Source organism: Seriola dumerili, unplaced genomic scaffold, assembly GCF_002260705.1.
Source record: "Seriola dumerili isolate Sdu_G_001 unplaced genomic scaffold, Sdu_1.0 BDQW01000092.1, whole genome shotgun sequence".
Taxonomy (NCBI): Eukaryota; Metazoa; Chordata; class Actinopteri; order Carangiformes; family Carangidae; genus Seriola; species Seriola dumerili.
In genome coordinates this window covers 1810626-1822723 of record NW_019174347.1, presented here as the reverse complement: position 1 = coordinate 1822723, position 12098 = coordinate 1810626, and the positions used below count along the sequence as shown (strand labels likewise).

The window sequence follows — 12098 nt, the reverse complement described above, 5'->3', positions numbered from 1 at the left end:
CTTCTGTACCTGAATTTCCATAATATTCCCTGAAAAATGCAAAAATATGTATAATTTGAGTATGAAATTATGTTATAAATAGGTATGCAACTAATGTTTGTTTTCGTTATCAATTACTCTGTTCATCACCTTTTCAGTTTATCAGTGGTTTAGATAGATAGATAGATAGATAGATAGATAGGTAGATAGATAGATTGACTCACAGTCGAAAACTCAATATATTTGATCAAAATTGATATAAAATGGAAAAAAAACAGCTGGTACCTGCAAATATTTGATAGTTTTGCTTGCTTTAACAACTTAATGAGTATTTAATTTTGCCTGAAGTTGGCTTTAGCAAATATATCTCAATATATTGTCAGACACCGAAACCATTGAGATGCTAATGAACAGATACTGTTCATTAGTGCTAGGTAATGAGTTTGTCAGAGTGAACCTGCTCCTGCTTGATCATATCAGCAGTGTTTATGATTTCACTTCTTCAGTTAATGATGAGATATAAATCCTCAGATAATGTACATAGTACAGTACTATAATGTGCTGCTGAGTCTCAAATAAAGACGGAAAACAATATTTGTGCTATTAATATGTTAAAAACAAATTATTATGTTAATAACATAAATATTTCTCAATAAAGTCGACAGGAAAGTAAATTGATTATATCTTCTAAACTGTTGTGAGGCTTCAAATGTGAAACAGATGGAGAACAGCAGTGGCAGCACATTGTGCAAATTATTAATGCATTAAAGAAACACAACAATAAAACGCAATCATACCAACAATGGCCATTTTATGGGTATTATTGGCCTTTATTTGCGTGGTGCTTTATTGTCATGCAACTGTTAAAACTGTGCAATGTGCATGTGGCACTGAGGATGTTTTGAACAGGTTTACAGAAAAACCTGCAAAACTTGAGCTGCTTATCTCTCCTCCACTTTCCCATGAAAGTGATAGAAACAGAAAGAGAGGTGTCGCATTTTAACACAAGAAAGAAAGATAAAAAATCTTTCATTCAGCATACTGTTTTTAAAAAAGTGCAGGGTCTGATTGGTGCCGTTTTTCGCTGAAACTGCTTGTATCTACATTAAAACAGAAACAGAAGACACTTGATACTGAACTAATCCATATAGAAGGAGCTGGCCTTACCGGCCACACATGAAAGTGAGAGATGAAACCTCATCTGAACCAAAACTTTCACATCCAAAAGAGACCAGAAACAGAGAAACAGAGAAACAGAGATGGTTCAAACTTTCCTCCGGGAGAGAGAAAACAGAACATTTTCAGAAGCTTCGTGTGAAAGCGAGATGCAAAGGGGAGGTGGAGGGTTTGAAACCAACACATGCAGGGTGGAATCACCGTCCTTCAACCAGAAGGTTCAAGGTTGAAGCTGCAGTTGTTAGTAAGGATCTGGACTGCTAAAACTGCTGCTCACACATGCCGTCTTTTAAAGGTGTGTAACTCATTCACACGTTTGCACTTGTTAACTTCACTCTGTCATGGTGCCATATTATGAAATGTGGATATGAGACGCCCGAATTTGCCTCTGTAGCTTTATTGTTCTCAGTCCACACACCAGGGTGCTGCGGTGTGAATCAGAGCTGAGTGTCCTGTGGAATTTTTTGATACAATTGGCAATATGATACCCAGGTTTCAATAGTGATAACACAAGGTTATTCAGTTACTTTGAGAAATATAACCATATTTTTACAACTTCCTTTTTTTTCTATAAACATAAAAAAAGCATTAAAAGAATTCTCTAAAAGTGGAAATTTAAATGTAAATGATGAATCAAAGAATAAGAAAACAAGACTGCAAATATGTTTTGTACTCGGCAGTTTTCGATACTCAGCAACTGTGGACATTCATCAGTCCGTATGAAAATAGGTTTGAGGTTTGAGGTTTGAAACCCAGCCCCACTGTAACCAGGTCTTTGTTAACTGCTGCCTGCAGACCGAGTCCTCTAGCTTAGGTAGTTAGTCAGTAAAACAAAGACAATATAATGAAGATCACCACATTGAAAAGAAAGTAAAAGCCTCACATCAGATAAGCTCAATATTGCTCATCACTCGTTGCTAATCTTCTACTACTGTTGAGTATATGGAGAATCCAGATCCTGCATTCGACAGTATTAAAATGCAGCCGTGTCGAGGTAGTCAGATGGTTGAGCCTTAACTGTTACAGGAACATAATTGGCTCAAGAGTGATATTGTTTTGGTATTTATGTCCTTCATTGGATGTGTGGTGGAGAAAGATGTTTTATTAAATCAGCACGTCTTGGGATGTTTTATCATTTTTGACCTGAGTGTATTTGTGTTGTCGCAGATAAGTTTGACCAGTTCTGGGCCATGAACAGGAAGCTGATGGAATATCCCACGGAGGAGGGAGGCTTCAGATACATCCCCTTCAGGATATACCAGGTAACACAACTTTACACAACTATATTTTTCCCCTTTCAAAACGGCCTCTTAATGTCACTTTTAGTCTGAGCAGTTGATTTTGAGTTTTGAGAGTAGAGCCGAAGTCAGCCCAGTAGATGGAGCCAGACAGCCGTGTGAAAACCCTCCATGTTGCCCTGGTGTTGCTTTAACAGGGAAATCACCTCCAACCAGACACTGTGATAAATTAGTTGACTCCACAACCATGATTTGGTGTCTCATGCGCTAAAAAAAAAAAAAAAAATCCAGGTAATCATTTCTGTTCATCTTATGACCCACATTGGGTAAATCCTGCCTCCTCTTGGCACACACACACACACGCACACACACCTGCAGACAGCTTAAGTACCCATTACAACACCACCTCCACACCTGTCGGCATTTCATAATGTGCAACTGAAGAGTCTAAGACCTTCTCTTGACCTGTTGATCACTCAAAAAAACCAATAATACTCTTGTTTTATCTACGTTTGTAATCCAAAAAAACAACCAGCGGTGCATTCATGTCTGACATAACACCCGTATTCAAACAACATGAGTAAGTGTCTGAGAGCCAGTTCTCTTTCCTTTTTTTCCTCAGGTAATGCATATGTGTCTACACACAGTGACAGCCATATATTAACCTATCTTAATAACCACTCAAACCTGTTTCTCCGGTGCCATTCTTTTCATTTTTGCCTCATGTTTAAAAGATTAAGAAAAATATTACCTATGTATATTTGCATGTGAATGTCTCTAAATCAAGGGCCTGCTTTGCCTGAGTGCTTTTTTGTATTTTTTGGGGGGGAGGTTATTCATTTTTTCGTGTACATGTGATGTCTGTGACTGTGTTCACTTCCACTGAACCAAGAGTCGGTGGGCGAGCCTCAGGGTTCATTTTGAGATCAGGAGACGTAGCCAGACAAGTGGCCTCACGTCGGGTGTTTCCACCAATCCTGTCACAGATTTTATCCTGACTCAGGTGAAAATTCCCTTTGCAGCATAGAAAAAAGAAATAATCGAGGATGAATAAGAGGCTGATGCCTGCCTGGAAAACATTAGCACGCCGCAAGCCAGACAGTGGGGGGAAATGTACCATGCTTTGAGTCAAGTGTTTTGTGGGGTTCCAATGAAGATCAGGAAAGGCTGGAAAAGTGGGGAAAACTAATTTGACAACTGGCATGGTTCAGGGATTGCACAGAATGACTGAAGAAATTCATTTAATATAAAACTTGGCATTGTAATGGAATAATCTGAAGCAACAGTGTAATTAAATGTAATTTAAAATCCCTTCTAATCTTACTGGACACTGAAGAGTCTCGTCCAATCCAGTTAAGGAAATAAAGATTTGAAAAACATCTGGATCTTTGCAATAAAAAACATGTTGACAGTCTGCTTTGAGTCTAGTGGTTGAATGTGCATGCATTTAGCCTTGATCTCAAATCACAGCAAACAGAAAGGCCCCCTCGCTGTCACCGAGTCCTGTAAAGGAATTAAACTTTAGGGCCTGTCAAGTCATGTTAGGAAATATAATGTCAAGAAATCCGAACAGCAAACAGAACAGAAAATAAATCTGGCTTCAAGTGACTGAGAGGAGCGTGATGTTGTGAAACAGAAAGATTTGTAGATGTTCAGAACAGAACAGGACTTCAGGGTAATTGAACTTTCCTACCGAGCATATCTTTCCATAATCATATGTGCTGTGTCTGCTGGTAATTTCCCACTGTGATGATTTATTATTGAATGTGTAAAGTTTTTAATGAGACCTGCTGGTCTCCACATATGGCTGCATTTACATTTTGCACAACAGCGAGGGCGGAGGAACAGCTGTCCGTCACTGTCGACACTGGCTTTTGCATGAAATTCAAAAAGCTCATAAATGCTTTTGTTTTTACTTTCACATCTTCAGCGTGTAAATAAACCATTTTACACTTCAACAAAAGCATTCTTGTGTTTAGTAATAAAACATAACCCTTTAAAGTGGCGGACTGAAACACGCAGTCCAACCAGCACGAGCCGCCCTCTCAGACATGCACTTGTTGCAGCTGTAAAACCATGTAAGTGCTGGCGGGTAGAAAGAATCCCAGAGTGTTCTAGTTTTGAGTGTTTTTCATGGCTGAATTGAAAGTTTCCATGGTCATTTATGAGCTGGAGTTGGTTTCATGACAATTGAAGCATCAAAGCCTGTTACAACCCCACTGTGCGATTTCCAAACACATAAGACAGGCAGAGAGAGAGAGAGAGAGAGAAAATAAGCATAGTTCTTGAAAAGTCTGGATTGTTTTGGGGATGGGGTGGTTTTCATCTTACAAACTGCTAAATATTTACAGCCAAAAAAGGCCTGGAAAGTCTGGAGGAGAGTTGAAACTCATGCTCTGCTCATTATGATCTTAAAAATACCTGTAATGGTAGTTTTCTGTGGCACTTTGTAACTGCTTTCACCGTCCACAAGTGCCTTATAAGGGTTCACAGGAGTTTAGGATTTTGCACAAATGTTTGCAAAAAAAACTTTAAACATGTATGACTCAACGTTTTTGTGCTTAGGTGGATACAGAGTATTTTTAGCCTTGGCATCAGTAAAAAGATTATTCTGATTCATTTTGTTCTTGGGTCTTATTTTTGAAGCTCTTCCCATTGTGGGGTTTTGCCTGTTTGTTTACCACCTGTCTGATCGTTTCGCTGGTTGTGGTTGTTGTTTTTTTTGAGACGTCACGGCACACTCAGCCTTTAACTTAGTGCCTGCAGTCTTAATATTACTCATAGGAATGATGGCCAAAAAAACGCAGCCAGGTTGTAGTAAACGGGACTTAACCTTAACCTCAAAGATCTACACGTCAAATAAAAATACAAAAAACAAGCAGAACAACTAAAATCAAGCTTCTGTGAAAATGTTCAGGTTGTGCAGAGTTTATGTTGTTGCTAAGAAGAAAATCCAGTGTTTTGTTGAACAGAGTTGTTGTGACAAGACCCAACACGATACGACAAAACCCAGCGAGGACGCTCTGTGAGGAGGAAAAAAAGAAAGCAGACTGTGTAGAAGCGGTGCAGAAACCCTGAGAAGAACAAAGCCGTTTGAAACTAAGAAGTCACTGTGGATGATTTAACAGGAGACGGCCTAATACAGAGGAAAAGATCCCCCCTCCCACACAAACGCATAACACACACGCTCAGAGTCCTTCAAAGCCAGATTGTGGTCTTTAGTGTAAATAACATGTGCTGTGTTTGATGCAGACAGAATTAATGACAACACTCAGTCCAAATAACAGAGGGCTCATTTCCGTCTGGCCTGCGCTCCTTATGGAGACGAAGACACCTCATGGGCATGGACGACACGTTTGTGTGTGTGTGTGTGTGTGTGTGTGTGTGTGTGTGTGTGTGTGTGTGTGTGGGTGTGCGCGCGCACGTGTCTGCCTTATATCCTGAAGGTTAAAAATGGTTTGACCTCCTTTCTTGACATGCCATTTATCTTAGATATTTTTTTTATCCTTGGAACCTCAAATTGACAACTTTATTTTTATTTTATATATAATATTATATCTGTGAAGTTTTTCATATCATAGTGTACTTCCCCTTACATGTGCTCCTGTGTATGCGTTTGCATCTGCACACACATCTTTCTTTGCAAGCTCCTGTCGCCCGTTGCCTGTTTCATGAATTCATGTCTGGTTTTGTCATTTCAGTTGCTTCCTCTTGAGCCCTTTGTCTGTGTGTTATTGTGTGTGTTTTGCGCACTGGCCCGCCGCACCCTTGGCTCCGGCCAGCGGTGGTTGGCTCATTTGGCTGCCGGTGCATCACGACGACGACGCCGCTGCGGTGGTGTCGTCGCTCTGTGATTCAAAGAGCCTGAGGGAGCTGACCGTCTCGCTGTGCCGAAAGTGAAAATTACTATGCTTCCTTTTAAAGACTGCTTACACTGTCAATCTACAGGTACACCTCTCTGTTCCTGCTCTGTGACTCAGTGACTACTCACAAACCCCCGATGTAAGGGCAGGCAGTCCGCCCTCCACCCACCTCTGTGTTGTGGTGCTGTGGAAGCAGCCTGCTTTAAAGAATGCAGGTTTATTGCCTCCCAGATACCATGTAATGGCTGACTGAGACGAGGGGGAGGTGGTGACTACACAGACAATTACAAAAGATGGGAATGCTGGAAACAGTTTTGCGTAATCATGCCATGGGCAACAGGTGATGTGCTTGTTGTGCTCGGGAAGAACGTGTTGCCACATTTACAGTAATACTATCTAGTAGAAATATGACTGTCGGTTAAAGTCACTACATTGCCAAGAAGCTAAAAGGCTAACGAGCTTTAGGCTTTTATTGTGTGCTGTTGGCAAACGTAGATGGTACAGCTGTACATAATAATGCAGAGTGAGATGGAGGTTTAATCTGATGATTAATTCCATGTCTGAGGTTTGTTTGGGTGTTGCGTGAAAAATAAACTCCCCCAAGGTACAAAAAATTTAAAATACTTTCAATCTTAACTCCAGTGGTATCTAGTCATGCAGATAGTTCTTGGTGTTTAGTCAGTTTTGCCTCAGAGGTTGACGCCTCTACCCATACGTACTGGAGATGAATGGAGTTTGGTTTATGGGGCTCACAGCCTATAACAAAAATGATGAGTCAGTGTCCTCATTACCTTGATGATATGCAGAATACCCCGTCAACAAATTTCATAGACACTACAGTTTTTCCTCTCCACTGTCGCCGAGTGCTGCTCATTGTGGGAACCGTTGTGTTTCTCTCTCTCTAATATTCTAAGGTCTTGACCTTACTCCGTCAAGTGCCTTGAGATAATGTAGGTTGATGATTTGGCACTATGCAAATAGAAATCAAATTAAATGTTTTTGGTAGAAAGTAGTACTGAGCGTTGAGGTGGAGGCAGAAATCCCAAAACCTGGGCAGATAAAACTAAATAATGTACGTATGTTAATAGGAAAATCAGAAAATCATTAAACATCTGCAATGCATTGAAAGCAAACTGTTTCCACTGAACATCCTGATTAAGCTGACGTGCCAAAAACCCAAATTAGTGAGGATTCTGGTTTTAGGGAGACTGGACAAATGAAGTAACAAGCGACGATTCTGTTTAATAAGTTTTAAAAGAACAGGTGAATTAAGCAAATCCCCGTGCTAACCCAACGTGGCAGAGATATTCTGATCAGCACTGAGATATGGAGATGAATGGTGAAGTACCACAGGTCAACCTAGCATCGCACTGAATAGCGATGAATAATTTAGAATTCAATTCGTCGTCCCTTGATGGAGTTTCTCCTCCACAGGTGTGCATTTCAAGCTCTGAGAGAATGAGGACCGTTAAAAATGAGGTTGGAATTTTAATTTACGAATGGATGGTCTCAGAGTTCAGTGGAAATGCTTTCTCTGACCCCTCTCGATTCGCGGAAACTCCCGTTGATTGACAGTGCTGTACCCCTCCGTCCATTGTTTTACCATCAATTAGGCGGATTGAATCCCCTCCATCAATTAGCCGACGTCTTGAGTTCCGCTGCTCTTTTCACTCAGCGAGAGCGAGCCATCTCTTTTCACCTGAATCCTAATGACACCTCGCTCTCTTTGTGTCGCCATGTGCCGCTGTGCCAGCTAAGGTGTCACGCCACCTGAAAAGAAAAGTGTCTTCATCCAAGCAGTATCACCCTTCTCTCCCCAAAGGATCAATAGCCCCTTCTTTGTATGGTGACCGGCTCAATTATTCATGGCTCGCTATTTAAAAATGCAAAAAAGTAGCTGTCACTTAGCGCACTCTCTCTGCTCTGGCTCTCGGCGGTGATCCCGCACGAAACGCCGTGCTTCCTGTCAGTGACTCAGTGTTTCTGTGTAACCTGAGCGCTGGCTTCGCACCTCCACTGCCACCTTCCTCTTGCTTCTTCGCGCCTGGCTCTGTGGTGTGTAGTTACCGCTCAGCTACTCGATCCCTGCCCTCGCCGGTTTCCTTTTCACAGCCTCATGATTAGGCGCTATTGTGTGTCAGACTCTCCGCTTGACACCAGGTTGGGTATCTGCCTGCGCCATATCTCCCTCTGATGCCACAGTTTCTCTCATTGTTTTATGCTGGGTAGAGCAAGGCATTACTTGTCCTCGGAGTTTGAATCCCACTGAGCTCATTAATACTGATCACTGTTGATCACGAGCGTTGGGCCGATAATTCAGGCCTGTCTTTGTCTGGCTCTCAGTGGAATCGAATTGTAATGATATGATTAAATCAATTGATGATTTATTTGCGAAAAGAAAAACGACAAAATTCAGTTGTTAAATGAATGTAATTGTAATTAAGAATAACAATGGAACAGAGTTTTTATTGTGTTGAACATCAATTTGATTATTTTATGTTTTATGTTTTAACAATTTTGCAATATACACCCATATTGGAAAAATAATGTTATTAGGGCTACAACTAATGATTATTTCACTATTGATTAATGTAATGGTGATTATTTGAGTAATTTCTTGGCCTACAGAATGTCAGAAAATAAGAACAGATGCTTTTTGAGCCTTTGAATTTCCAGTGTGTCTGAACAAGAGATAAAAAACCCATATGGATTCAGTTTATAATGATATGAAAAAGAAAAATGTTGCAAATCCTGAAATGTTTTTTTTTTTGTTGTTGTTGCGAAATGATCAAGTATTGCAATTTATAATTTTTTTTAAATGAATTGTTTCAAAACCAGATGTTATTAATATTGTGATATTGATTTCAGCCATATCACCCAGCCCTAATCATGGCCCAATGAAAGTAAACGATCCTGGTTTTCACTCCAGTCAAACACCGGTATTCCATTTTCAGTCAAAGAAACACAACTAATTAGTCAAATTAGTTGATGAAATGTGCAAGATCTTGAGACACTATGGCACTAAGCTGAGATCTGCTGAAGTAAGCTGCTTGATTTACCAGATAGCGTACTTAAATCCCCACCTGACGGCAACCGCTGGACGATGTCCAGTGCCTGGCGCCTTCTCTCCTGCCCTGAGGACACGGGTCACTCGGTAACTAGAACCACTGAATTTTTAATTCAGCTCTGAAGTGATAGCGAGACTTTTGACATTTACAAAGAACGTACCTGCTGACAAACCACAATCACATCCAGGAAACTGGATTTACAGGAGGTTACAGCACAACATAAAGCATGTCAAAAAGATAAATCCAAGCGGGTATTACTTGCACGCTAGATATTGTGTAACGATTACTCCAGCAGGAGTGGAAGCCCTGACCCTAATATTGTGGAGTCGACTGTCAGATGGAGCTTTACACCCTGCCTACACAGAAGGTGTAGGGTGACACCAGTCTGTTCATAATGCAAGACCCTCTGTCCTCAGACCCTTGAGTCAAAGTCCATTACCAGCTCGGGACATAGTTTACTAGATTTTTGTCTGGTGTCTGCTGGTAATTTCCTCTCACTCATGAGATGTTGCGGCTGCATCACAGAACAGTCATGAGGATGTTTGCTGCGTACGTCACATTTGTTTAGCTGTCCCATCATGACTTGCTCAGTTTAGATTGAAGGCATTTAGTGGTCGCCGTTACACAAAGTGATTTGCATTGTGGTCAGCATTAGGATAGGATGTTAGATCACTACCATGATACGCAGCTGATTGTGAGGAGGTTCCAGGTCAGGGCTACATCATTGCGACAGCCTGACTCTGACTGACTGTGGAAGGTGTGGGTAAAAAAAGAAATGAGTGGAAGAGCGGATATGATTCATCTCTGCGATGCATTTTCCCAACAAGATCAAAGAGGTAGTTGAATTTGTCAGCTTTTCTTTTTTTTTTTTTTTTTTTTCCTTTTTTTCCCCAAAAGATGTATGTTGAGTTTCACAATGAAATGTAAAATGTTTTACTTACGGAACAGCATGGTGGCATAATAATCTGGGAAACCCTTGGGCAAGAAAAGCATCCACTTAGCTGAAGTGCCCTTGAGTAAAACTCTTCAACATCCCTGTCTCCATGACCTCCAACCTCAGTGTGGAGCCGTGAAAGGGGAAAAAGGGGGATTTCCTACTCAGGGAACAATGTTATATTATGATATACTCCACTATTCTCTCCATCGGAGAACCTCCAGCAGAGCCTGAGGAGTTTTAAGTCTGTGTAGAAGCTGACTTTTTCTGCCAAGTACATACTCAAGTAGAAGTTAATGACTTCCAGACTGATTCTGACCAGGAAAACATGTCGGCGTCACTTGTAACATCTGTCGAAATGTTGTGAATTGCAAAATATCACATTCTGAGCAGTCGGGCTCATCAAAGCAGCTCAGGTCAGCACACTGTTCATTCACAGGATTTGCGTGCGACTTGGTGTGGATTCTTTCCACTATCTTCATCCTGTGAACTCTGTTTACCACTTTGAAATTTCCCCTTATCTTACCGAACATGAAACCAGCCTATTTACAGGACATAAGGTTTGATTTTTCCAGCAATTCCATGAGCAAAATATTAAAATCCTGAATGGCATTTTCTATTACCTTAGATGGGAATTTCAGGGTGTTTTTGATTCACTTACTGATGAGAATTTTGAGTTTTCAGAACCCAACGTTGTTGTGTGGGATTGTGTGAAATCAGTTTGTAGCGCTGGACCCGCAGGTGGGTGTTTGAAAATACTCGGGCTGCTCCGTGTTATGAGGCTGATGGACGGTTATCAGAGGAGAACTTCCTATCACTACTAACTGAGCGGTGTAGATTTCTTCAGTAATACTGTCCTCATCAGAAAAAACATAAGCGTTGCAAATTATGACTGTCCTCTCTCAGGAGCAAAAGAAGAAGTAGCTGGACTTTGCCAAGTTAGGGAGGAGGTTGGGTTGAATGGACAGGAGCACAAAAATGTTTGGCTTTCACATCAGTCACCGCTTGAATGCGTCACGCCTCCTCTCAACGGTCTACTTTTTATGTCCTCGCACTGGTGTCAGCTGTGGCCGGACGCATCATGTTTCTCAGCTTGTACGTACGTCCGTCCGTCCGTCCCTCGTGAACACGACATTTCTTCAGATTTGGCAGGAACGTTCAATTGGACTCGAGGATTAGCTGACCAGATTTTGATGGGTCGAACGCCAAAGCCACTGTGACCTCAAGTCCCATTCTCGTGAATGCAATATATCAGGAATGCCTGAAGGGAATCTTGTTACATCTGGCAGGATGTAGGATGAACTGATAAAAATTAGGTTGTCAAAAGTCATGATCACTGTTACCTCATTGAACATGGTTTAATTATAAAGATACAAATAAGAATACACTTAATCCCTTTTATTCAATTCCTTCAAAATCACATATATTGTGAGTCTGGAGAGACATGGGTGTAAACTGCAATTTGACTCGTTGGCGAAGGCATAAAACGGTGAGGTGGTAACTCAACCAAAATCTCTCCCACAATCTTTCTCTTGCCTTAATAAAGTAGTTTTAGTTCCCTTAACCAAACTAAACTTTAATTATACGTGTATCTGACAGTGCTTAGATTTTCGTAAGGGTCGGATGTGTTTTGAAAGACACAGAAAATATCATCCAGAACTCTAATCCTGAACTTCATAAATGTTTTTTTTCCCATCCTGTTTTGTTTTCTTCATCATAGAGCATTGCAGATTGACAGGTTGTAAACACGAACTGCTGTACACAGTTTTGATGATTAAATCAGCTCTTTTTCAACTAACTTATAAGTTGGTCTGTTTGACAGATACTTTACGTCTTTAAA

At 40.9% G+C, this 12098-nt stretch overlaps 1 protein-coding gene across 3 annotated transcripts in view; it reads left to right on the top strand.

Annotated features, from left to right (window-relative positions):
• atg5 (autophagy related 5) overlaps positions 1-12098 on the top strand; it is a 33207-nt gene that overhangs the window by 5652 nt on the left and 15457 nt on the right. For all 3 annotated transcript variants that reach the window (XR_002665135.1, XM_022746189.1, XM_022746190.1), the window contains one exon: positions 2323-2417. Coding sequence is in view for 2 of the 3 variants with exons in the window: in XM_022746189.1 (XP_022601910.1) it covers positions 2323-2417 (95 nt within the window). In the remaining variant the exon portion in view is untranslated. The remainder of the gene's footprint in view (positions 1-2322; positions 2418-12098) is intronic.